Source organism: Anomalospiza imberbis, chromosome 7 (assembly GCF_031753505.1).
Source record: "Anomalospiza imberbis isolate Cuckoo-Finch-1a 21T00152 chromosome 7, ASM3175350v1, whole genome shotgun sequence".
In the NCBI taxonomy this organism is placed as follows: Eukaryota; Metazoa; Chordata; class Aves; order Passeriformes; family Viduidae; genus Anomalospiza; species Anomalospiza imberbis.
This window is the reverse complement of record NC_089687.1, coordinates 20,370,839-20,395,374: the sequence shown is the minus strand read 5'-3', so window position 1 is coordinate 20,395,374 and position 24,536 is coordinate 20,370,839. Positions and strand designations below refer to the sequence as shown.

The 24,536-nt window shown below is 36.1% G+C and overlaps 1 protein-coding gene and 1 long non-coding RNA gene across 6 annotated transcripts in view; one reads left to right on the top strand and one right to left on the bottom strand.

Moving 5' to 3' along the window:
* The window catches only part of DYNC1I2 (dynein cytoplasmic 1 intermediate chain 2), a 29,458-nt gene that overhangs the window by 3,733 nt on the left and 1,189 nt on the right, over window positions 1-24,536 (bottom strand). For 2 of the 5 annotated variants that reach the window (XM_068195868.1, XM_068195869.1), the window contains exons 2-16: window positions 23,681-23,798; window positions 22,217-22,331; window positions 18,943-19,087; window positions 14,882-14,941; window positions 13,558-13,673; window positions 6,602-6,691; window positions 6,213-6,375; window positions 6,021-6,120; window positions 5,395-5,520; window positions 4,325-4,471; window positions 3,884-3,997; window positions 3,425-3,558; window positions 2,282-2,426; window positions 1,304-1,444; window positions 172-297 (exon numbers count right to left, since the gene is read on the bottom strand). In XM_068195868.1, the coding sequence (XP_068051969.1) occupies window positions 172-297; window positions 1,304-1,444; window positions 2,282-2,426; window positions 3,425-3,558; window positions 3,884-3,997; window positions 4,325-4,471; window positions 5,395-5,520; window positions 6,021-6,120; window positions 6,213-6,375; window positions 6,602-6,691; window positions 13,558-13,673; window positions 14,882-14,941; window positions 18,943-19,087; window positions 22,217-22,331; window positions 23,681-23,788 (1,830 nt within the window). In that variant the 5' untranslated portion in view covers window positions 23,789-23,798. The remainder of the gene's footprint in view (window positions 1-171; window positions 298-1,303; window positions 1,445-2,281; window positions 2,427-3,424; window positions 3,559-3,883; window positions 3,998-4,324; window positions 4,472-5,394; window positions 5,521-6,020; window positions 6,121-6,212; window positions 6,376-6,601; window positions 6,692-13,557; window positions 13,674-14,881; window positions 14,942-18,942; window positions 19,088-22,216; window positions 22,332-23,680; window positions 23,799-24,536) is intronic. The other 3 variants (XM_068195870.1, XM_068195871.1, XM_068195872.1) reach the window with 3 other exon arrangements.
* Window positions 1,378-2,877, top strand: LOC137477138 (uncharacterized). The gene is made up of 2 exons (XR_011000822.1): window positions 1,378-1,510; window positions 1,823-2,877. It is a non-coding gene; the product is annotated as an uncharacterized lncRNA (long non-coding RNA).

The window sequence follows — 24,536 nt, the reverse complement described above, 5'->3', positions numbered from 1 at the left end:
AAGTTATGTTAGAACACCTTAAATAAAACACTACTAGGAAATATTAATTCAAAAATACAAATTAAACCTAATTATTATTCTTTATTCAGGAGAAAAAAATGAAAGGCAAGCTGCTAAATAAAGAAACCTAAGTGTTTGCAATATACTTTGCACAATGCAGGACATACATACCTCTCCCACGTCATATATAACTATTTGTCCCTCTGAATCACCTACAGCAATCTCTCTTCCAGAATGTGTCCATCTCACACGGTTCAGAGCAGGATTGCCCTCCACGGTGATGCTTGCAGTGGGCACCTGCACCAATTTGAAACACATTGCTAAAAATGCATCAGGTATGCATAAGCTAGAGATAACAGAACACACCTAGGCTGTCTGTGCTGCATCAAAAGAAGTGCCCAACACTTCAGCTGGTGCATGGTACGCAGATCAAAGACACCGCTCACAATACAAAGAGCTCAGTGGCCTTAAGCTATCACCACTGACATGACCAAAACAACACATCTGTCCCTTGGCCCAGGTACAAACATCTGCTATCAAACATACAACTGCACTCTGCTTGTGGGACAGGAGGCCCAGATACGTTTTCAGGCAGTGACGAGGCACCCGGGGAACTCAGGAAGATTATGACAGAGGGCAGGGATGAAATCTGCTGTTTTGGCAGGTCAGGCTTTGTCCAAAAGGCTAGAATAGGTAATTCCAATTTAAAGCCACAGGCTTTATGGTCCTACAGCTTTCTTCTACATGTAGTTTTCAGATGGTGAAATATAAGTACTAAGTATCTGTCATGTTTCTCCTCTACCTCCAGCAAATCTTGGAAAAGGTTTCTACTATAATGAAGTTTATAACCCACACCAGAAAAGCAAACATTCAATTCACTAAGTCAGAAACAAAGGGCACTTTCACTGCAGTATGACTGTGGCAATAGGAACAGCAGTGGTGGGTGGTAACAGGTTTGTTCACACTGTTAAGCTGCAGGCTGACAAGGCTTCAGGGTGGGAGGTCTATAATCACTTTCACAACATGGATCAGTGTTATATCAACAGATGTTTTGCTCTCTTGTTATAGGTAAAACAATTTTATTACTGCTGTTATTCATTAAGAGGAGTCATTTGTAACCCTGCAATCAAAGAATGCTATCTACTACACAGAAACTACTGGAACTACAGAATATTTAAAAACAACAGCAAAAAAAAACAAGCTATGGTAAAAAACCCCCACAAACTAGGATAAACACCCAACTTTTTTTTTAAGAGTACAAACAATTTTCCAGATGCACTTAACAGCTAACCTGACTTCTCACCTCAGTATCATTGTTGAGATTCCACAGGTCAAGCCTGCCCATCCCATCCACACAGGCAAACAAGGCAGGGTGAGTTGGAGACCACATCACATCATAAACATAATCCGAATTGTCTTCAAAGGAGTAGAGAGGTTTGTTATTCTGAAAAGAAGCAAAGATAACAATGAGATACCCAAACCCTACATTTCAAAATTATAAAACTAACAGGTAAATCAAAATACAGAACTTCGACAGTATTACCAGCAATAAATAAAAAATGATTTGCATTTTGACTTGCTTTAAAAAAATGCCACTGCAAAAATCAGCCACAACCTAATGCTTTTTTATTGTTACAGGTATGCTTTCCAAAACATGCAGCTTTGGAAAATTTTGCTGGCTACTTCTATAAAAAAATCAATAGCAAGCCAATTGTCAATTGTAAATTTAATGCTCTAAGAATCTTGCAAATCAAGTCAATGATAATTCAGTGACTATTACTCAGAGTTTTTAGCTCTGCTTCCTCTGCTTTGCATTCCTCAGGACATCAGACTAACAGAGAAAGAAGTAATTCTGGCAATGGAAATGACAGATATTTCAATTGTGAGCCTCATCAAGTTTAACTGACATTAGTTTTGGTGCTGTCCCTTATTCCTCCACAAAATTGTAGCAAAACATTTGCCTTATGAATATATGAGGTAATTGACTTTATAACATGATTTACATTTGATTACATTGTAATTACATTGTTGATAACAAAGGGCAAAAGGTTGAAAAGAATGGATCAGAAATACACAAATGATGTACAAGCTGAAAGCGAAGTTTTATGCTGTTAATCTTAGTTCTGCTCATCAGCTGTCTCCTCTTTGCAGGACTGCAGCTAAGAACCTCAGAACTTCACACAATTTGACTTCAGCTTTGTGAACCTCCTCAAGTAGCTTACATTATAGCACCACCTTGTGTCAAGGGCTATGAAGAAAACCACTGAACTATCTAAGTTACCTTCGTTGTCCAAAGCTTTACTGTCCAGTCAAAAGAAGAGGTGACAAAAAGATGTGAGAAGTCTACAGGTCCAACTGCTGCATGGCAGTTGATACCTGTGATTGGTCCCTGGTGTCCTTCAAACATCTCACTGATTCCAGCTTTGCTGTTTCAGAATATACAACCAAGGTTAATTGATTTGGAAACCAAACACCTGCAGACAAAGACAGCACTGAAATGCAATTTAAATACAGCCACAAGAAGATTTTGCTGCCTTATATGGATGTTACCTCACTGCAAAAGGCTTCACCACGGCAGGATCACAGAAGATCAGTCTTGAAAACAGACCTTAAGTTCAACATGTATTTTCTACTAACTGTAAGTACCAAAATATATCCTAAGGACAGGAGACTCTTTCAGGTACCAGTCCACACATTTACCAGTCCACTATGTTGTCCTCCAAGCAGTGGCTACAACTTCAATTCATATAAAGAATAAAATCCAGTCTCCTGAATAAGCATGAAACTGCCATTAAATTAAGAGAAGTTTAATATACTTTAAGGGCTCAAGGTTCAGACATAAACCAGTAACAATATATCCCTAACAACCTCCTATCAGGGGTGATGAAAAAGGAGGGAAACAGATGGAAAGGATGTTACACAAAAGTGATACAATTTTGGGTATTTTGCAACAGAAAAAAGCTGTGCAGCAAGGTGATGTGTATTTGAGATGAAACCTGGACACTCAATTGTATTTAAGAAAGCAATTGATAAGATACAGTCAGACAATTTCAAAATAGATTGAACAGCAGGAGAACAGCTAGCCAATTTAAGATTTGTGCGTGATGTTACTGTACAATTATCTACAAATCTGATACAATGTTTGGAATGTTCTGCTACAATTCAAATGAATAAAACCACAGTGACCTATGCTGTACTCATCAACACAAACAACTCATAACACCAATTCAATATTCCAACCATTTCTGGTTTTAATGAAGCTCTTACTCAGGAAAAAGGGCACTGGAATTCAGACAGAGATATTCTGAACTCCTTCAGTGCAAAAGAGAAAGCATGAACTTAAAAAAATTTTGAGTGTAAAGCATGCAGGAATTCATCCTTTCACTATTTTTATTTTCTTTGAAGAATTAAAGTTTGTATTCACCTGCCATGACGGCATGCAGTGTACACTGAGCCTTCTTCACTGCCAACAACAAAGTTGTTGACATCTCCAATAGGGAAAGACATGCAGGTAACAGCCACAGCCTTGGACTGTTTGTGAACCAGCTCCATGCTATCCTGTAGTGAAAATATCAGCAACTTACTTCATAAAAAAAAATATTAACACCTAAAAAATCTTTTAGATTTCACAATAGAAGGCTTTTCTTTTTATTTTACTTGGATAGATTGGGCAGGAATAAGGAAGTTTTCTTACTACATTTGTGTTCACCACTAATACAAGTATACCAAACTATACAAAAGAAACAACAGAAAATATTTGATTCCACAGGTGGGGAAGTATTTTATAAATTACCAAGCTACCTGTGTTTAATCTAGAATAGACACTACATATATATATATATATATACATATATAGATATTTATTTATCAAAAGTTATCTTACCTGTGGTTGGGAAAGCATATCCAAACTCCAAGAGCATATTTTCCCATCAGTTGAGATACTAATCAAATTATGAGCATTCTGGGTCCCAACAACATTTACACAGTACACTGGGTGCTAGGAAACAAAATATTACCAAAAAAGAATTTAGAAGTAATAACCAGTTTTGTTATAATTATTGTACAGTAAAATATACGATTTCACCATTTAACAAAGCACAAAAGATTGATCCCAATCAAAAGTACAAATGATACTCCCCTGATAAAACTGATACTTGTTTTTTCTGACACTCTGACTTTTATGAATAGCCTGGTTCCTAAATGTCAAAATATGGACACAAACATTTAAGCACTGCCAATCAAGTGCACTGGACAGAATTTCCTAGACATTAAACACATCTCAACAGGGCACGGTCCTTGAAGACACTTCCTGGAAGACTCCTACCGTGTGAGCAGCAGCTGAAAGTGGTGTTCTCTGCACTGGGGTTCTCTTATTGCTGCGATTATCCCACAGCACTATCTGGCCCGAGTATGTGCCACCAACCACCAGATTGGGATGAAATTTTGCAAACGTAGCTGACATCACTGCAGACTGAAAGGAAGAAAAACAAACAACAAAATACATGAACTATCATTCAGTGACACTATGTCTAAAACTACAGGAAATGAGGCCAAATATCAGAATAACTTCTTTGCCTAAATTTATTCAGTACATTATTTCACTACCCAATTACTTAAGGATTTGCCCACCCTTTGTAACCCCTCAACAGTCTTTTTTTTTCAATTTATAATTATAAAATGAAGTTTTCCTCCTCTTTTCTTTCACATGCATACATCTGTATTCCTCCTAGCATAGTTTATTAGCAAAGGAAGGCCCAGTTACACACAAGATTTTAATAATGTTTTGCCACTACTTCTTAGTGATTGTAGAAATACATTTTGATATATGACTTACTTTTGCAATCTGGGCTTTGACAGTAATGAGACAATGAGGTTAAATTTTGCTTCAACTGTGTAATTTTCCAAAATGATAGGAAAAAGGTGGATATCTTGAGCTTGGCATAATGGAAGAGATTTGCAGGTTTTTATCTTTCAGAAAACTACTAGAAAACCTCCATTTGCCTTTTTCTTGATGCATATGTTTCTAGTTTTCATCCTTGTTCCATTTCCTCAGGCTGTCTTCATTTTATTCAATAAACTAAGCTGTAGTATACAATCCCACTCAAGCCCCGTACCTAAAAACCTTTGTGGTTCAACCATAACACAAGAAAGTTTTCCTGTTTTTTAAACAAAAAAAGAAAAGGAGTTCTCAAACAAGACTGAATTCTGAATGATGTCAGAAATTCTGGAACAGAATAATATTTCTCAGCTGAAGTCTCTAGCTACTAACATCTGTTGGCAAATAAATGTGGTTAAAGTGAATGTCAGCCCAATGAAATTATTATACTGACAAACATAAGGAAGGTACTTGTCCAAATTCATTGACATAAAATCCCTCCCGAGACAAAATCATACCTGGCAGTGAAAGACATACTCTGGGGTAGTTTTCTTGTACTTCATATTCCATACAAGGGCCACCCCATCGGGCTCGTGAGGCGCATCCTCATTGTTGTTGTAAGAGGCTACAAGTAATTCTGGATACTGCATTGTAAGTGAAAAAGACTCAAAGTAAGCAAGATGACTGGCTGATGGTCCAGATAATCCTACGATCTTTGTTTTCTTTTGCCAAAATAGGGTTAAAAAACCACCTTGCATTATAAAGGCATGAAAAATTGTCAGTTAAAACTGCAATTGTTGTTAATTTAGCTCGGAAACCAGCATTAACATACACATTATTCTTGTTCTCTCATCATAACTTTCTTTTAACTCTAAAACCCATTACTTTTAAGTGAGCTTTCTTTTTAATGAAGCTGAGTTACCTCTACAAAGCAGTCCATAAACCAAAATCAACTTTCTTCCCAATAGGAACCTTTTGCTACCTTTCACAAAAGATTAACAGCTCTACTTTTTGCAAACCATGGAGCACCTAAGGAACACATTTAGAAATACAGACTGTATCAACTGTGCTTTTATGGGAATCAAATGCACAGAACCACAACAATTTACAAAGTCAACTGTTTACTTTAAGCATTATTTTTTACCTGAGATGACCAGTCCAGACAACTGACAACACGATGCTTTGACCAACGTTCATCAAAAAACTGTCTATTTAAGGACAGTTTTGCTCCCGCTTGAATCTCTCTATAAAGACAATTAGGAAATGCTAATCTTAGATCACTTTTTCAATGAAAAGTATTGGAAATTCACAGAAAAGTATTTAACATTCACATTACCCTTCTTTGTCCTCCAAGTCTCTTCCACTGTAGTCAAAGAAAATGTTGATTTGCTCAGAAAGGGCTCTTTCAACAATCCTTGTGGAGTGGTCAAAAAAACTTAAAAATTCTTCAGAATGCAAAATTTGTTGCTTTTCTTCCTCTGTGAGTTCATGAGGGGCAGCTGAAAAAAAATTATACAGACATTTTCTGGACTGCACGCTTTCACCAATTCTTTTCAAGAAAGAAAAACAGTATTTATAATGATTTTTAATATTTTTTGCATTTTGTTTTGCTGACTAATTAGTATTTAACAATAAAAATTAATTTTAAATTAATAGAACAAAAAGTTTTAAAATGTATTGATGACTTTCTTTACAGCACTCAGAATGTCTTGAGATGAACTGTACCTTCTTCCTCTTCCTCTTTTTTTAATGTTTTTTCTTCTTCAGGTTCAACTAATGGTTTTGGTGCAACCACATCATCTTCCTCCTCTTCATCTAAGGAGAAACATTATGGTGAGACCATCAGTGTTTCTAAAGGGGAACATTCTATATGAATCTCAAATAAGCTGATTTAAATGGTATCATGTAGCTTAAAATGGTAGCATTTGTAAAATGTAGTCCCAAGGATAACATTATCACAAACCAAAATGTCATTAGAACACTGTCTCCACCTGGGTATCAGTTGCACTGAGTTATGCAGTTGCATAAACTGAAATAAGAAACGCAGGAAATTGTAAAGAATCCAAAGTGGAAATCTGTCGTACAGGCATTTATGATTCCACACAGAACCGTGCGGTGGATGCATGTTCTGTGTAACACACTGACACATTAATGCTGCAGAATAAAGAAAATCAAATGCCTAAAATAGTCTACAGAGCAGCTGCTTACTTATGATCTGAAAGCATCAGTCTAATGGGTCTGCACATGGCATGAAGATGGCTTACATTAGCTCTCAGTATGCTATTCTGAGAAGCAAATTTTGCTAAAGATAATAGCAGAGAGATTACATTTTTTCTGTCATTCTAGATGCAAGTCTCATTATCTGTATCATGTTTGGCAATGAAAACTTTACAGGAAAATGTGTTTTTCCTAATTGCAATGAATAACATAAAATGTTAATGTTCAGGAATACTGACAAGGCTTACATCACTTTCTGCATTTCCACATTTTATTCTTTGAATACTGTAAACCAGAAAATACCTTTAAGTTACTTAGAATTGTGGGATATGCTGGCTTTTCTTCATCCACTTTCTAGAATAAGCTTCTGAAAAGACTTGTTTTTGTTGGTTAAACAGCTACGTCATCTGCTTATAAGGGAATGGCAGCAGGAAACTGCTGCATGCCTCATCACAAGTAATGAGACAGTATTCAACAGGGACTAGGCTTGTTTGTTGCAGCCATCTTCCTGACCCATGTTCAAAGTTATCTAACACAAAAAGTAAAAAAAAAAAAAAAAAACACCAAACAAAATCCACATGCATGCACACAAAAGGAGTAAAAAAAAAAAAAAAAAAAAGGGGTGGTCAAGGGATGGGAACCAGCTGCCAAGCCATGGTCCCAGCAGCCAGGCCAGCTGACTAGATAGCAACAACCAGATGGTACTGCAAGGATTGTCTCTCTGCCATGAGGTGGCAATGGGATGGCACAACATTTTTCTGCCTGACTGCTTCCAATCATGTCTTTCCCCAATGGCAAGCCTGTGCAATTACCAGCACTCCAGGAGGTCTACAGACAAGCCTTTACCCTGCAAACAAAATACAGCTTGTAGGCCATACCAGCTGCCAAACCACACACATAGTGATAGGTTTAAAGAGGTCTGAAAATCTTTCTAACTCCATAGTATAGGCAATAAAAATATAACTGTACCTGCAGGAAAGAAAGCTTTAAATGACACTGTATAATGCACACAATAATACAAACTCCAACTTAATCAAAATGATAATGACGTATGCCAATCCTACATTACTTGAAATTGAGCGATTTTTATGTTCTGACAAGTTTACAGAACTAGGATAAATGGCATGAATGATTTCAATATATGCTCATACTTTTGAACCAAATGGTGAAGGTTAAAATCTTTCCTTTCAAGGGCCTCAATCAGCCACAAAGGAAAACAGTAATCACTGTCTTTTCAGCCAGCCCAACCGCATTTGTCAGCCCTTTCTCCGTCAATGCAGCCAGAGCAATCAACCTGCCAAACATTCAGAATGGAAAAACAATCTGAAAATACAGGGTATAATGCACCTGCCAGTGAAAATGGCCATTTCAAGAAAAGCTAGTGATCTCAGTGACCCTGCTGAGGAGGCGGTGGTGCAAAGGGGAAAGAACCCGTAAAAGAATTCTTAGTGATCTCCACTCTCTTGCACATTGACACTTCCTTAGAAAGCATGCCAATTACAGCTTTTGTGCTACTTAAAAAAAATGAAAGCTTTTTTGGGCAAAATAATCACGCAAAGAAACAGAAAGACACTGCTCCTTTTTCGATGGATTCGCATGCACAGTGGACTCGTAACCTGAAAACAGTATAACTTGTGGCCATTTTAATGAAGGGAATTCTTAATGTCAAATAACTACAGGTGTGAACAATGATTAATTAAAAAAATGCAATGAGGTAACACACATGACTTTTGAGAACAACACATACAGGATCATGTATTCAAATTATTGCCACTTGGATAAAAATCCCCCTCTTTTTTGCCTGCCAATCAATCTTGCAGAATTAAATGATGCCTTCAAATTTAGAAATTTGGTTTTGGGTCACCCTGTAACATTATTCTAGCTTTGAAAGTCCCAAATTAGAAATTTCAGCCCAACCCCCCATTAGTCATACTACACTGATTCTAAGTACCATTTTCAGTGACAGGAGCCAAATTCTTGTCAAATGTAGATGGTCAACCCCTTAGTGCTATATGACCTTCTAATCTACATATTTTATTCAAAAGATCATATAGCTGATTGCTCCTGCCTTTTAATGTTTGAAACATAAATGGCATATATTATACAGAGCTCTAAATTCCTTCACAGTACTTTCACTGCATACAGCCAGCTGATAGTACTGCATTTAAGTGCAAGATACAGCATTTATTTTAATATTCTCAAAGTATCAATCTTGAAACTGAACATGTCATCTCACTGATTTATCTGTTACTGCATAAATCTAAAGCCTTCTCTCTAAAGAATAGTCACATGCAAACTTTCTTATTAAGGGATTTGGAGAAAAAAACCCCAAAATTAAAAAATAATCCCCACATATACAAGTTCCTGACCTCATTATCCAAAACTAGAATACTTTCTATTCCAAACCCAGGAAGCTTTCTCACAGTTCACAAAAAAAGGCACCATTAAGGTGCTGGACTAAAAAAATGAGGTAAGAAATGTTTGTTTTAATTACTTTTCCTGTCTTTCCTTCATCTTGAACTTATGTAATAGCAGGCCAGATGTCAGAATTTGCAAGGAATTAGCATAACAATAATACACTACCCACAAAACACTGAAACACTGGACATATTATTTCTGAAAAAGTTCCAGTCTAGTAAGTCAAGAACCCGTGATATCTTCATGCACTGAATTTATCTCAAGTCAGCTACCTAAATTTGAAACCTTAAGGGCACTCCACAACTGCATCCACCTTATTCATTATTGACTGTATCTACTGGCATTTTAAGCCACTTCAATTGTCAGTGTACCAAATATGATTTCAGATTAAAAAAAGGCTGCAAAGACTTGGAAAAGTCACAGGGCCACGAAGACAGGAAATGGGACTCTATGTCACATCAACATATCGATGAATATTCATGATAATATGCAAAGCAATTAACTCCATGTTGTTTTTGTCAGGCAATCAGGGGATCTAAGGTTACAAACTGAGCAGTAAGTAGCTGCTATTTTTATGCAATCTTTAATAGCAACAAATGTCTTGCCAATGAATGCTAAAAACAGATTTAATGAACCACTGAATTTTTACTTTGAGTTAACATCAAAATTGTGATGTATTTTGGCAAGACAGAAAGAAAAGCAGTGCTGTAAACTAGGCTGCACCTAGCAATAACACTGTAGAGTGTCGTGTCAGTTGTCTGAGTAATCTGTTGCTGAAGAGTAGGTTAATCAAAGTTAAATCACCTGTGAAATGGGTGGCTTTTGTTAAGTCCAATGTCTTCACATCAAGTTCTCCTATCTGTATTTCTGTACATTTAAGGCATGTACTAGATAATATAGAATCAAAGAATATTCTGAGTTGGAAGGGACCATAAGGATCATACATGAATATACAATGGTCCATTATTTCTTTGAAAAATATTAAAATGCATAAAGACTGCATTCACTCTACCAGCATCCAAGAAGCAAATCCTATACATTGTATTTTTATTACTCTGCTTAACATTTTAATTCTGTGTCCTGGAGATGTTAGCAGACAATTATTCCTCAAAGAGTGGAGTTAATGCAATGATACTGTCTGCAGCCAGCTGTGATTGCACATGCACAGTATTGTACAGCAGCACTAAGCAGCAAGTACCCAGTTAGTCCTGGAAAGCCTTAGTTGTGACAGCTGAACAAAATCATATTCCCCTATACACCCATCTTTCTTTGGATTAACTGATTTCTAGGAGATATCCCAATTTTATTGTTTTATAATATATAAGAATCAATTTTCCTACGGCAGTTTCTCAAATACCTTGAGGTCATAATAAATCAACATATTAGTACTGCAATAAAATAATGGAAGTTGTGAGAACTGTTAGAACACTAAATGCCTTCATCTCCTAAGGAAGCTGCCACATTTCAAAATTAATTTAACTGTTACGTGAATCCAAAACAGGCATTTCCAAATGCCTAGTTTTATTTGAGGACATCAAGTCTCTCCTATTTAACTCACTTGGTATGTGTTGCCACAAATATTTTCAGAACAACTAGGAATGGTTCTAATCTAAAACTAGTTTACTTCTACTTCCTACAGCCGGGCAGACTGGCTGTAGTTTGAATGTTTCTTAATTTGGTTCACAATGTAACTACATAACCACTGTAGCACACAGAACTGGGACAAAGAGAACTATTTCGTTTGGTGTTTTGCTGTGGGTTTGTTGGTTTTATTTTATGTGCTGTCCTCCCTCATCAAATCAGGTGTTTGCACAAGTGGACCTAAACAAGCACAATGACAGCAGAGCATATCTAATGAAAAACTGCTTCTTTTTTCCTTTTTCAAAAGCACAGCTCCAACAGCACTTTAAAAACTCAAGATATATTATGAAGGGTCCAGTTCACTTCACTTTATAAGAAGCTGTGAACACTGAGCTAACCTAGCTCCGATGGAACTTTCTGCTGGATAAGGGAGCTACTGCAGGTCTAAGTTCAGTTGCAAGCTCTACTTTCAAGTGTACTTCACCAGGTTATTCTTGTTTACAGTATATGCACCCAGATAAGCACAACTCGGACTGTGAGAAGAAATAAAAATCAATAAGATATTTTACAGAATTTAAATTTCTCTAATTGCACCCTGTAAAGTCAGCATATTGCTTTTGTCAATTGTTTTAAAGAGTTTAAAATTTTCTTTTACCAAGAAAAATCTCTTACCCAGTGACTCCTTTTTAGTATGCAGCATAATTTATTTTTTTTTAAAGCTATGTCCTATTTCAGATATCACTGTAAAATGGGAACATAAGAGCTTTGTTATTAATATATTCAGGTGGTCTTGAGATAAATCTTAAATTAAAAGATCTTCAACACTGAAATGATGAAAAGATACCTGTAAATTTTGTGAAGCACATGAAATAAATATATTAAAAAAATTATGATGGGCATCAAGAAATCAGTGTTTGTAAGGTGGAATGGATCAGGTGACAATACATACATTGAGACCACTTTCTGGTAAATGCAGAAAAAGACATGACCACTGCTCCACTCCACTACAGCAAACCTCAACTACAGCCTATCTGCTGTGAAAATCAGATCATACAACCCCAAGCAATTTCTACAGTCTGCAAGCAGCAGAACTCTTCAAGTACCTAAACTGACCTAAGTCTTCAGATTCCCTGAACCTGACAGAGGGGAGGAAAAAAGACCCAAGGGATTAGAGAAAGGAAATGTTGAGGGCATGGAAGAAAAACCCCAAACACCTACCTGTGCAGGGATACAGATAAAATGAAGAATAGAAAAGAAACACAGTGAAGAAAAAAATAATATCCTCTGGCTCACTGAATAATGAAGTTTGAAAGATATATCCTTGCATAAACACCCCAAAGTTCACATACCAAAGAGCAGGAAAATGAAAAATTATGAATGTAGAAGTAGGTCCTAAAATTGCTAACAAAGACACATACTCAAAGTCAGTCATACTGAACAACCAAGAGATTTTGTTGTAAAACTACATACAAGCTATGTCAAGACTAATACTTTTGTCCAGTCACCACATGCCCTTGGGCAAGGTCCCTCTCCAGAGCTGGATGCAGCACTCCAGGAGCAGAGGAGAGGGGCAGGATCACCTCCCCTGACCTGCTGGCCATGCTGCTGAGGATGCAGCCCAGGATATGTTTGGCTTTCTTTTGGGCCACTTCTTGAGCTTGTCTAGGTCCCTCTGGGTGCCATCCCATCCTTCAGGCATGTTAACTCCCCCACTCAGCTTGGTGTCACCTGCAGGTGTGCTGAGGGTGCACTTGATCCCTCTGTATGTCAGTGATGAAGATAATAAATAACACTGGTCCAATACGGACCCCTCGGGGACACCACTTGTCACTGATGTACACCAGGACTCTGAGCTGCTGACCTCTGGATGCAGCCAGTCAACCAATTCCTTATCCTAGCAGTCCACCCATCAAATCCATCTCTGTCCAGTTTAGAGAGCAGGGTGCTGGGGGAGATCATGTCAAAGGCCTTAGTAAAATCCTAACAGATGTTATACACTTCCCTTGTCCACTGATGTAGTCATCCCATTGCAGAAGGCCACTAGGTTGGTCAGGCCGGAGTTACCCTCGTTAAAGCCATGCCAGTTGCCTCAAATCACCTCCCTGTCCTCCATGTGCCAAGTTATGTGTGGATTCTTAAACATCATAAATGCAAAATATATCCCATTTATTTACCTGATGTCAGCTAATTAAGCAACTGTGTTTAATCTGAACATATACTAGGAGTGTGCAAGTACCACATATTAGTAGCAAGAGTGATGTTAAAAGAGACGCAGAATCACAGTAACAGTTAAGCAAAACCTACAAAAATTTAGTAATAGAATTCATATAAATTATCTCACATATCAACCTTCATTTACCTTATTAAGTTTCCAGATCACAAGTGCTAGTTCTAATTCAGCCAGTCATCATTATTATATTAAAAGAAACCAAAAATAACTTAATAGTAATAAATTAACCATTCACCTTCCTTGGGCTGAGTCATGACAGGTGTTTGCGTCTCCTTTGTGTAGGTAACAATTTCTCGAGGAGGAAAGTCAACTTGTGTAATTTTGGCCATTCCAAGTTTAACAGGTCCACGTCTAAATAAAATTATTTTAAAAATCAGAAAAAAACATTTGATTTTATTATTTCACATTTTGCTTAGAATAATACCCAAGTCATTATGTCACAGCATTGCTTAATCAAACTTAAATCCAGTGGAAACTTTGAACAAGTCACACGATTATGACTACTATTTCATCATTATTATTTAAAATCATCCACTATTTACACATCTGTGACAAAAAGGAAGATGTGCACATATAAATATCTGAACATAGGATATAATTTAAAATTTTTGCTCTTTGTGCTTGACCAGAATACTGCCACATATATGACACATCTGTATTATCAGGGGTACAGATCTACTCATAAGTCATGCTTGTACAGCAAGAGTTCTAGGATTATAAAGCTTGAAAACCAACTTAGTTATACTGAAGGAAAAATCATTTCCTGGTGTTTTAACTTTGCTGCCCTTTTTTGTCCACCTCTAAGATACTATCTAGAATGCAGATCTGCCAGGCTGACCTGGAACTCACACTGACAAATAATTTATCCATAATACATCGTTTCAGAGCACAATACTGAAAACTTCTGAGCTTTCTGACTTTAATGAAGGTAGATATAGCTATCATCATACAACACATAATATATTCCAAAACCTGCACAATATTAATTCAGGCATTGTAGCCTTCTGTAAAACCTAACTGCAGTATGTAATGTAATAATACTGCAATGATCCAACAATTTATCTATATCAGATTTTGTTTCTTATTATCCACTCCTCTCCCAAGATGAAAGCAGAAGAGTAACTTCTTTTGAAAGGTTTTAGTGCGCAGAATCATAATTCTTAGCACACAGTACAGGTTTTAGTTAGTGCTTATAATGAGGTACAGCTTTTGTAAACATATTTGTAAGAAAATATGGGAGTTGCTCTGTTTCTAAACACAGTCACACTAACATTTTTATTTGAAATAAATGACTTCTTAAAGCTTATATTTTGTCAAAGAGAGACTCAAAGAAAACAAAACTTGTGTTTATTAAAAAAAGGCATCTAATGTATGTTAAATTATATAAAAATTTCCCATTATAAGCAAACTGTGCTAAGTCTAGGGACAGCAAATTTCTATTACTTACAAAACAGTTTCTTAACAACAACAACAACAACTACAAGTCTTAAAGGAAAAAATGCTCATACTTATTATCCATAAGCACATGAAAGAGGGAATATAAGAAATCTATGCAATACCCCAGATCGGAATCAGAGTGGAGCTGAAGAACTGATGGATCAGTATCCCAATGCAGCGTCCTGGTACCCCAGGTTGAACAATCATGCAGCATTAGCAAAAAAGGCCAGAGATTAGTGAAGCAAATACACACTATGAAATTCTAGAGTTACAGCAAGCTTATAGTTATTTCATTGTTCACAAGAAACAAGGCAATGCAACATCAGTTAAGGGAAATGCAGTAAACATTCAGTGCAGTAACACATGCAGTAAATACAAAAGTTAAGAAGCAAACAGAATTCAGAGCTATTAGCAAAGAATTAAATTATTTTAAATGTTGAAAATTAAAGGTCTGCAAACAATTGTTGCCTTAATGAAAGGCAAATAAAAGTATTTTAAATACTGATAAGAACCACTAAAAACTTGAAATTCCTTTTAAAATATGTTCAGATTTGTTCAAGTCATATGAAGACAGATTTGTTAACATAATGTAAACTTGCCCAGAGCAGTAAATATGTGGAGGAAACTGTCATATTGGTAAAGGAAATGAGTCAACACATAAGCTTTTTGGTAGTGGGGCAAAAAAAGCATTTCCACTGGGATAAAGAACTGCTAGAGTTTCCAAGATGTGACATTGCAGTAATTATGGGTTAAGCACTGCCTTGGGCTTGTAAGTGTCATCTGAGTTAGAGCCAACTCCATCTAGGACACTTAAAATCTCTTATAAATTGTGGGCTTTATATTAATAACATGCTTCAAAGTCACGTGGAACAACAAACAGAATGGATCCATTTCAAGTTGTACTAGAAGAAATAGCAAGGGGGAAATCTATATTCCCTCTACCTTCATTTCTAGCTTTCATCCCTTCTTCTGAAATTTTCATGTAGTCTACCTGCTACCAGGCTTAGGCAGAACTTTAGAAACACACTTGTAAGAGATTAGCATGGTTTTTTCTGACATTCTCATATGTTATCTGCATATTTTAAAATAATGTTTCTGAATAAAAAAATAAAGAATATGAAATATTTTACTATGATAAGTCAATAAAAGACAATTTTACGTTTTCATCCCATACATGGTAATTTTCTATTAACTAGGTGCAGAATTCCTAAAGTTAAAGTTGATCTGAAAAATAGGCAATGCCATAAAAGCTCATAAATATGGGTGTGCCATGCACTACCTTGTTCTAGCGGAGAGTGTGCATTAGGATTATTAATTAAAATTTAATTAGGAATTACAAATCCACCATCTTCATATATAGCTAGTCAACTGCATCCACAGCAACAGCTTAATACCCAAATCTCCAAAACTTTTTCATATCTTTTGTGCATTAGAGAACACATAATTTTAGCCTAAAGTTAATTACTTTGAGCATGCTTATTTGTCAGATCTCTGCTATCTTTCTTGACCAAAGAGATTTAAGCTTGAGGGTTTAATATGGTCCTTGAGGCTTGAAGCTGGGTATTGCTTATATGTTGCTCAACCATATGCAAAACCAAGCCACCATCCCAACCTTCATGTTGCAAAGAACACCTCAGCTTCAGATACAGATGCTGCATCACCACAATACCCGTCAAATATTTTCTCAACTTTTCCAATCGTGTTTGAGAGGAACTTGGGGAAAAGGCTATAAACATAAAATGCTCCAACCTCTGCATCTGTTTAAGAATGAAGTAGCTTTCCTGCTTTCAAAGCACTATTTTCATTTTCAAAAGCTCCTTCAGTGGGACCAGGGACAGTCCTTTAAAATAGTTGAAGCTAACAAGTAGTACAGGAGATACAGTTAAATATTTCTCAGAGATATTCTTTTAAAATAAAGGTAACATTCTAAGATAAAATTCACCTATTATGTATGTACCAAAATGATGCAAAATACTGGTTTTGTTTTCCAGTTTGTTTTGCCTTCAGTCAAATTAATTTATCTACAAGCTTCAGTGAACAAATTTCCCGTTCTTCCATTTGTCCGGATTTCTCTGAATTCAGGCACTTTCCTAACAATTCCTATATATCTAAAAATATTTTCTGTTTTTAAACTAATTCTATGAAGCATCCACCAGCTTAAAAGTAAACCAGCTGTATTCTTTTTAAGTGTAGACTTGCACTCCTGACTGAGGAAAAAAAGAGAAAGAACCAGGATCAAACTAGGAAACAAAACTCTTTACTAATTAAAATAAAGCAAGAGAGATAGAAGTAACAGCAGGAGGACAGTCTGAACACTGCTCTCCTACTTACTGAAAGAGTTACTGACAAGATTCAGCATCACCAAGGAGGCTTTATAATATATCTCATATCGGCAGAGTCAGCTATGAAATGCCACATGTAACACCAAGGGATATCACACAGTCCAACTTTCATGTTCAAAATGTATGAACTTGCACTAATAAACCAGGATACAGACACCCATTTACTGGGGGAGGGGAAGAATCCACTGGTGGGAGAACAAGCAAGGGGACTCCAACAGGGACTCCATAATGCCTTCAATTTAGCTGTATATTCATACCTCCATGCCTTAAAGATCACAATCTGAGACAGATTTAAAGTTTGAAAATGCATGAAGCTTTTGAGGCTCAGGATATGGGTTTTCTCAAGGCTTCATAAGGAAATGCAAGCATACAACATTGCATTACTATGTTTGAGAACATACAATCAGAGTGCAGTGCATGGATGAGATGGAAATAAATGCAGTACACAATGTGGCATTCCATTCCAGGTATGTGGCCTATGCATATGGTTTCATACTGAATTTCAAGTAGGTGTGAATGGAAAGAAAATATTTTCTTTTAAAAAATCATCAAATATTTCTTGTTTCTTTTCTTCTGGTGAACATAAATACATATATATTTTAAAAAGACAATTTAATAAGTAATAAACAACAATTTAAAATAATTAAAATTTGCTTGCCACTCAATTAAGGAACTATTATATTGGTTAATTAACACAACAGGCAGCAAACAAGATCATACCTGAGCACTCTTTAACAAAACATCTGTGTTCACATCTGCTGTCTGATGTACTCTCTGTTTTAATTTAACTATTTTTACTTAGAAATAGGCACCATGTAACCTTTGTTCAGGTCATTAGTCTCCTGAATATCTTCAGATTAAGATGCATATAGTTATTCATACATAATCCACATGCATACAAGATGTAACTGCAGTCTTTTTATAGGATGTTTCAAAGCAGTCTAACCTTTGACTCCTTTTCTAAAACAACTACTCATATAACAACAGTAACTGGTAACTGCTTCAGTTACTGTGCTGTAACTAAACTTCATCCACAATGTATACTAACTAAATTTAAAGTACATAAACTTCACTTGCTGAGAATGTCTTACCAATATGAATAGGCAGCTACTGCTCTTATTTGCAGACTGTGCATGGGCAACAGTAGAAATACCCTTTGGAAGTGGTGTTTTCCTGCCTTATCACCCATATATCACCACTTGAAATATTTAACAGAAATATTTATCTGACTCTTCTTTAGAGCAGCATGTTTCAAACCATCATGCTCAAAAAAATGGTCAATGTGACAAGTACTGGCACTGAAAAAAGACCAAAACAACAGTGGCTGTACTAAGATGGAATTATGTTTTGACAAAATAAAAGATTACAAGTGCTGTAGTTGTGCTACACAGATGAAGTAAAATAATGAGAAATATGGTTCTGAGTAAGGGAACAATAAAATCAGAAGTAATGCAAAGTTTATAGACAGTACATTTTATTAGATTAACTAGGTGTGGGAAAAAGCAAATAGCCCATCATCCATGCCGATCCTCCTTTAGAAAAAGCTTGGAAGAGCGCAGAAGTTAGACTTTTTGAGTTTGTTATTGTCCCAAGACATTCATTTTACTTCAAACTTGCACGTTTAAACAACTCCACATTAATGCTAGCAACTTCAAAACAGGAAGTATAGTTGCATTTCAAATTTTAAAGTTAAGTATTTCTGCAAAACAGTCACTTTTGACAGATTCAACACTGTAACCTCATATTATTATAATCAAGCAATTAACCTTGATTTCTTCTAAAGCTTAATTATTCAGCACACAAGTATTGAGCAAAGGAACATGACAAGGAAAGTGACACACCTCGATCCAACAGCACCATCCCCGGAGTCCTGGCTCCCAGCCTCGCTTGGCGTACTCACGGATTTGGAAGACGGAGAGGTAGGAGGAGGGACTAAATAGTGAAACAGACAGGTATCCGCTGTTACTACTTGCAGAGGTTGCACAGCTTAGGATGTTTGCAAATTAATTAAAAATGAAGTATTAAAAAAAAAGTGATGGCAAACAAAAAATACATGGATGAAAATGAACAGTAGAAAGAGAGGGGAAAAGACAATGTTAACAATTCATGCTGGATTTTCATGCAACTGTTTGGCATTTATGCCTCTGGTGCATACAAAAAGACATGGAGGGGAAGACATTTAAGAGAAAATGAATTGAAAAAAATATTTTTAAACTGAACTTTTAGCAAATGATGACACTGATTTTCAAAGTGTAATTTCCACTGACTCATGTTGCTTAAACACAGAAAAGATAGTTGTTAATACAGCTCTGACATTAGTCTTTCTTAAAGATTAGACAAAGAATGATTAGACTGGCCATGTTATTTCAAAATATATAATCACCAAACCGTGGACCAAAAAAGTGGCTTCATCATACAGCATACTGGTATTTTTGTTCAAGTTTGAATCAAATCATCATAAATCTAGTGTATTACAAAGTTTCTAGTATTAGGTCTTGAGAATAACTTTTTTTTTTTTTTACTTGACAGTACCACTTTTTTGAAACTTTGTAAGTGTTGGTTCATATCCTGCTAGCAGATGAAGACTACACTTACCATTTGAAAAGTAACATGCTTTCTGGAAGTGATATATAGTGAATGATACCATGCAATCTGATACAAATACAAAGCTACTTTGGTATTTCTTTCAAGTTTTCTTTTTAAAAATGGTCATTTTTTAATGAAACTTTGGGTTTCAACACAAGAATCAAGGGGTGTTTTGAAGGTCCTTACATGCTTCGTTTTTCAGCAATATGTAAAGCATTCGCTGCTTAGCAACCCTTAAAAAATCCTTTAATCAACTGAACACAAATTATTTAAACTGCTGCCTACTCTGTTAACAGTTAAGCATGGGAGAACTCTGAATTTAGGTCTGCAAGATTTCTACCAAATTTTTAGGAATCACAAGCATATTGTGAATTCTAAAGAATTTTCTACCTCATCTCAAAAGAGACATGGATCTGATTGACAAAAATTCTCTCTTAATTTTACCAAAGTAACAGTGAATTCTTCAATTTATTAGAATTTCATTTCTCCTAGGGGAGAGGCCTTTTTTATAGGTCTTGAGTTGTATTTAATAAATTCATACATACAGACATTTAGACTTTATACTTCTATAACTGGGGGCATGTAAGAATACATATATTCTTCAACTCCTCCTCGCCAGGTACTGGTTAATCTATAGCAAAGGAGCTGCCCGCAGGCCTTTGCTTTGCCATCTGTGTGCATTTTCAGGACACGGCGAGGTCGCAGCCCCAGCGCTGGTGCTGCAGCGCTCTCTCGTGGGAAAAGCGATTCTCGGGAAACCCTGCCCGAACTGAGGCGAGTCCCACTGGAAGACCAACAGTCTTATGAAATGACCTGATGGAATTTCACCTACCCCAGAGGATTAAACTATAAAATCTTTTTGAAAATAATTCCGGTTCACTAACTTAAGGCTTCTTATATAGTAAGTATGGTAGATATCAAAACATACTAACACTGATAGCCCATAGCAGAGCTCTCTCTCTCTCTAGCACAGGAATTGCCTTAGGAATTAACACAATTTTCTATGAAAGAATCTAATGTCAAGCAACCCCCCCTTCACTGACAGTGTGAGCACAAGCTACCTCAGCTGCACACCAATCAGCTCAGCCACGAGTTAGCATCAGTTCAGGCATACAATCACTGTACCTGCTGGCATCCAGTCAGCAGAAAAGGAGCTTGAGCCTTACACATGCTAACTGCAGGCAGCAAGTAGGACATTTTAACTTAAGGATCCATATCAGACCTGGTCATCTCAAAAGGAGACAGAATGAATTCCCTGTGTACACTGAAGGGTGTGATTAAGTGGCAGCTCAGTGGAATTAAACACAACATGCAGGGGTGTTGCCCCACTCTTGCAAGTCAGCACCTCTGAGTTTTTCATGAACACCTACTCTAAGTACACACATTAACTTGCTTTGAGGACTGGCTATTCTGTAGCTGTCAGATTCTCTGCCAGATGTGAAAAAAAAAACAACAATTCATTCCTAGAAACACATACATTCCTAGAAAAATGTCATCAACTGCCCTAGCACAGTATCATGCAAGGGAAATGTTCAACTGCTAGTCTAGCAAAGAAAATCTGTAGCAGGTCAGAAATTATTTCTTAAACAGCTGCACACTGGTGCTAACACAGCCAAATGGAGTTTCTTAACTATTAAAATAGTTTGAATTACCAAAAATGCCTGCTGGGCCTATTGGAATCTGAGCAGCTATAATGCTGTTCACTTTTGAACACTTGAGGATTACACAAAAGCAATTAAGAAAATATAATCCCAGCTATATCTGTAAGAGATTATTACTATTTCATTTATAAACCCAGTTGAATAGAGTCCCAAGAAGCCACACTGATAATCTTTAAACCCCCTGGATTTCAGAGTTGGAAGCAAAAAGCAGAGTTGCATTATCATGTTCCTTGCTTTCATCTTCCATAGGGATGTCCCTAAGTAAAGGCAAAAAGCAAGAGCCAATATGCTAACACATCCAAGAGCTGCAGATACCATTCATCACCCTTGGAAGCTAATTTTTATACTTAGTGTTGCTATTGCTCCATCAAAGTCAGTCAGGTATTTGAGATAAGAAAAACTAGGACGTAAAAGATGCAGAAAAGAAACAAGCCAACTCCATACAAAAATATCAGCATAAAAATTTGGCATTGTGGAAAAGAGTAAAGAAAAAATACAGGAGAATAATGAATATGAAAAATAGGAGGGGAAAAGACAATACATACATGATATTTTAACTAATATACTTCAAATAATCCACTAAGTGTAAATGGTGTTATTCCATAAAATGATGTTATGTAATGTGTACTGAAGCACATCATTTGACATTTGTAACAGATCATGAAGGACAAGAGTATAAACCCAGACATGCAGAACCCCCGAAAAAGTGGCCAGAGAATTATTATGTTAGTTATGTAAAAACCTCAATCCTAACAAAAAAAAAACCAAAACAACACAAACCACCACCACCAAAACACACTTCACCCAAAAAAAAGACTAAATAACAATCTCCCAAACATTTATTTCAAACAAATAGTAACATTCCTACCAACAGGAGACTCAGGTGTCAACCCCATGCTCTGAAGCAATGCTTCCGCTTCTCTTCTCTTCTTTTCAAGATCAGATTCTTCTTGCACTGGAAGAACTTCTTTCTTCTGGTCAGTCTAAAAATTATTTAATAATTAAGTTACAGCCTTTAACCTTTCATTTATTTTGAGACCCCACAGGGTTCTTGTAATGCTGAAAGCTATCAAGTATATTAGATATTTAATTTCAGTAATTCTGATGGTTCTTTTTTGTAAATAAAGTAACAGACCATAATAACAATGTTCCAAAGCTTTGGTACTGTCTTTAAAGGACATACATAAACATGCAAAAAGTGTCTGTGTATTTGCCATTTGCCAAAATGACTAACTTCATAAGATTACCTTTTTTTTACACTAATCCTAAGCACTGTAAAATGCAAATAATGACAAAAACATCCTGTACCTGGGTGTAAAAGTATTTTAGAGATAGTCATGTGGTTCCTATTTTAAAATTACAACAACTGTGTCAAAGAAAAGTCATTTTCTTTGTGTTACCTGCTGGATCTAAAAAATACACCCCCTCCCTCTTTCATTTAGAAACATTTAGAAACATCTATTGCAAAAGATGCCAAACACTCTGTATCTTTCTACTCTTAGTTAGCTGCTTTTTAAAAAAGCAATTCTGGCAATACACTGCTACAAGGTCATTAGGACATAATTTGAGCTATTTCTTTCTCCTTTTTGTCTGAATCATGTAGTTGGCAGCTGCCCAGTCTTCAGTCATATGCTGATTTAGAACACCAACTAGATCATAACCAAAACACAGAGAAGTAATGAAAAGTACACAAAGCATGCCAGTAAAAGTTTCTTTTGTGAGATACACTTTGCATTCAGGAGAAACAGTAATCTATCACTGATTGTCACATACTTGAGCAGCAAGAAATCCAGAAGGCTTTAAATAAACTAAATGTAACACACAAGCACCATACACATCCTGAGTGTTGCTCTGATTTTAAAATTCAGCCTATAGATAGGTCAAAGAGCAGAAGAACACAGCACATTGTTTGTACAATGATAATACTGACAGTCAGATAATTCCTACAGACATCCTCAGAACCGTGCTTGAGATGAGTTCTTTAGATAACACCTATCACAACTCCTTAAGCAGAGCTTTCATGCAATAGATCAGAGTGATTTGATTAATGATGTCACATGCACAGAGATAGTTCTAGAAATCTGGACTTTATGCTAGTGTAAGATACTGATTTTTAATTTTTTTAAAATCCATCTTATCATACAGAGAGTTGAAAAGAAAACAGTAAGTGTTTATATTATTGGAAAACGAAAGTGCTACATTTATATTAGCACCAACCATTAAACTGACACTCCCTGAACAGGACATAGAAAATGATTGATAGATGATGTGAATGCACTCTTAAATTTTGGGCAAGTTACATATGCAAATTAAAGTGAAAATTATTTCTTACCTCTTTCTTCTTTCTTTCTTCCTCCTTTCTCTTCTTCTCCTCTCTGATTTGAGCTAATCGTTGCTTCTTGCGCTCTAACTCCGCCTTCAGCTCACTTTTGTCAGACATGGCTGAAACACTGATCAACAGAAATCATGTCACTGTTCGGCTTTTGTTTTGTTTGGGTGGGTTTTTTTATTTGCTTTTATTTTTTTTAGATAGCAGCTTTTCTTTCCAGAAGCTATCTGCAAAGAAATTATCCCAGCTTACCAAAACCAGCTCACCAGAAGCCTGAGTCAACAATAATTGAAAAAACCCACATTCCTGTTTCTAACTTTCTTTCACTTAATACATTCTCAACACTAAAGTGTTTGATTTAAAACAAACAGATAAACCAATATATGATGACAGTATCCATTTCTAAGGTAGGTCTGATGCTCTTTGAAGGAACTACTTTGAAAGAAACCTTAGGCACTGAAGGTGTGAGTATTCGATCTTGCCATAAGATTTTTGCACCTAGAAAACCACCTGCAAGACTGAAAACAGCAAGAAAAACAGCAAGGCAATATTTCTCTTTCATTTTTCACTTCAACAGCTAAATACTGGCATGCTATAACTTAACAGTATGTAAGCCATATATCCTTCTACAGCCCATTATATGATTCAAAGTAAAGATTTATTAAAACATTTAGTAGGATTACCATAAATGATAAGGCAACATAAGTAAATATAATAAAGAAAACTGTAAAAGGCATGCATTATATATTTTTTTTCAGAACTGTTACACTGCTAATAAATTGGTGGATCATTTAAAGACAAAAATGCTACAAAAAGTTTTGCTATGCAACTAACTCAAATACAAACAAGACAGTCAACA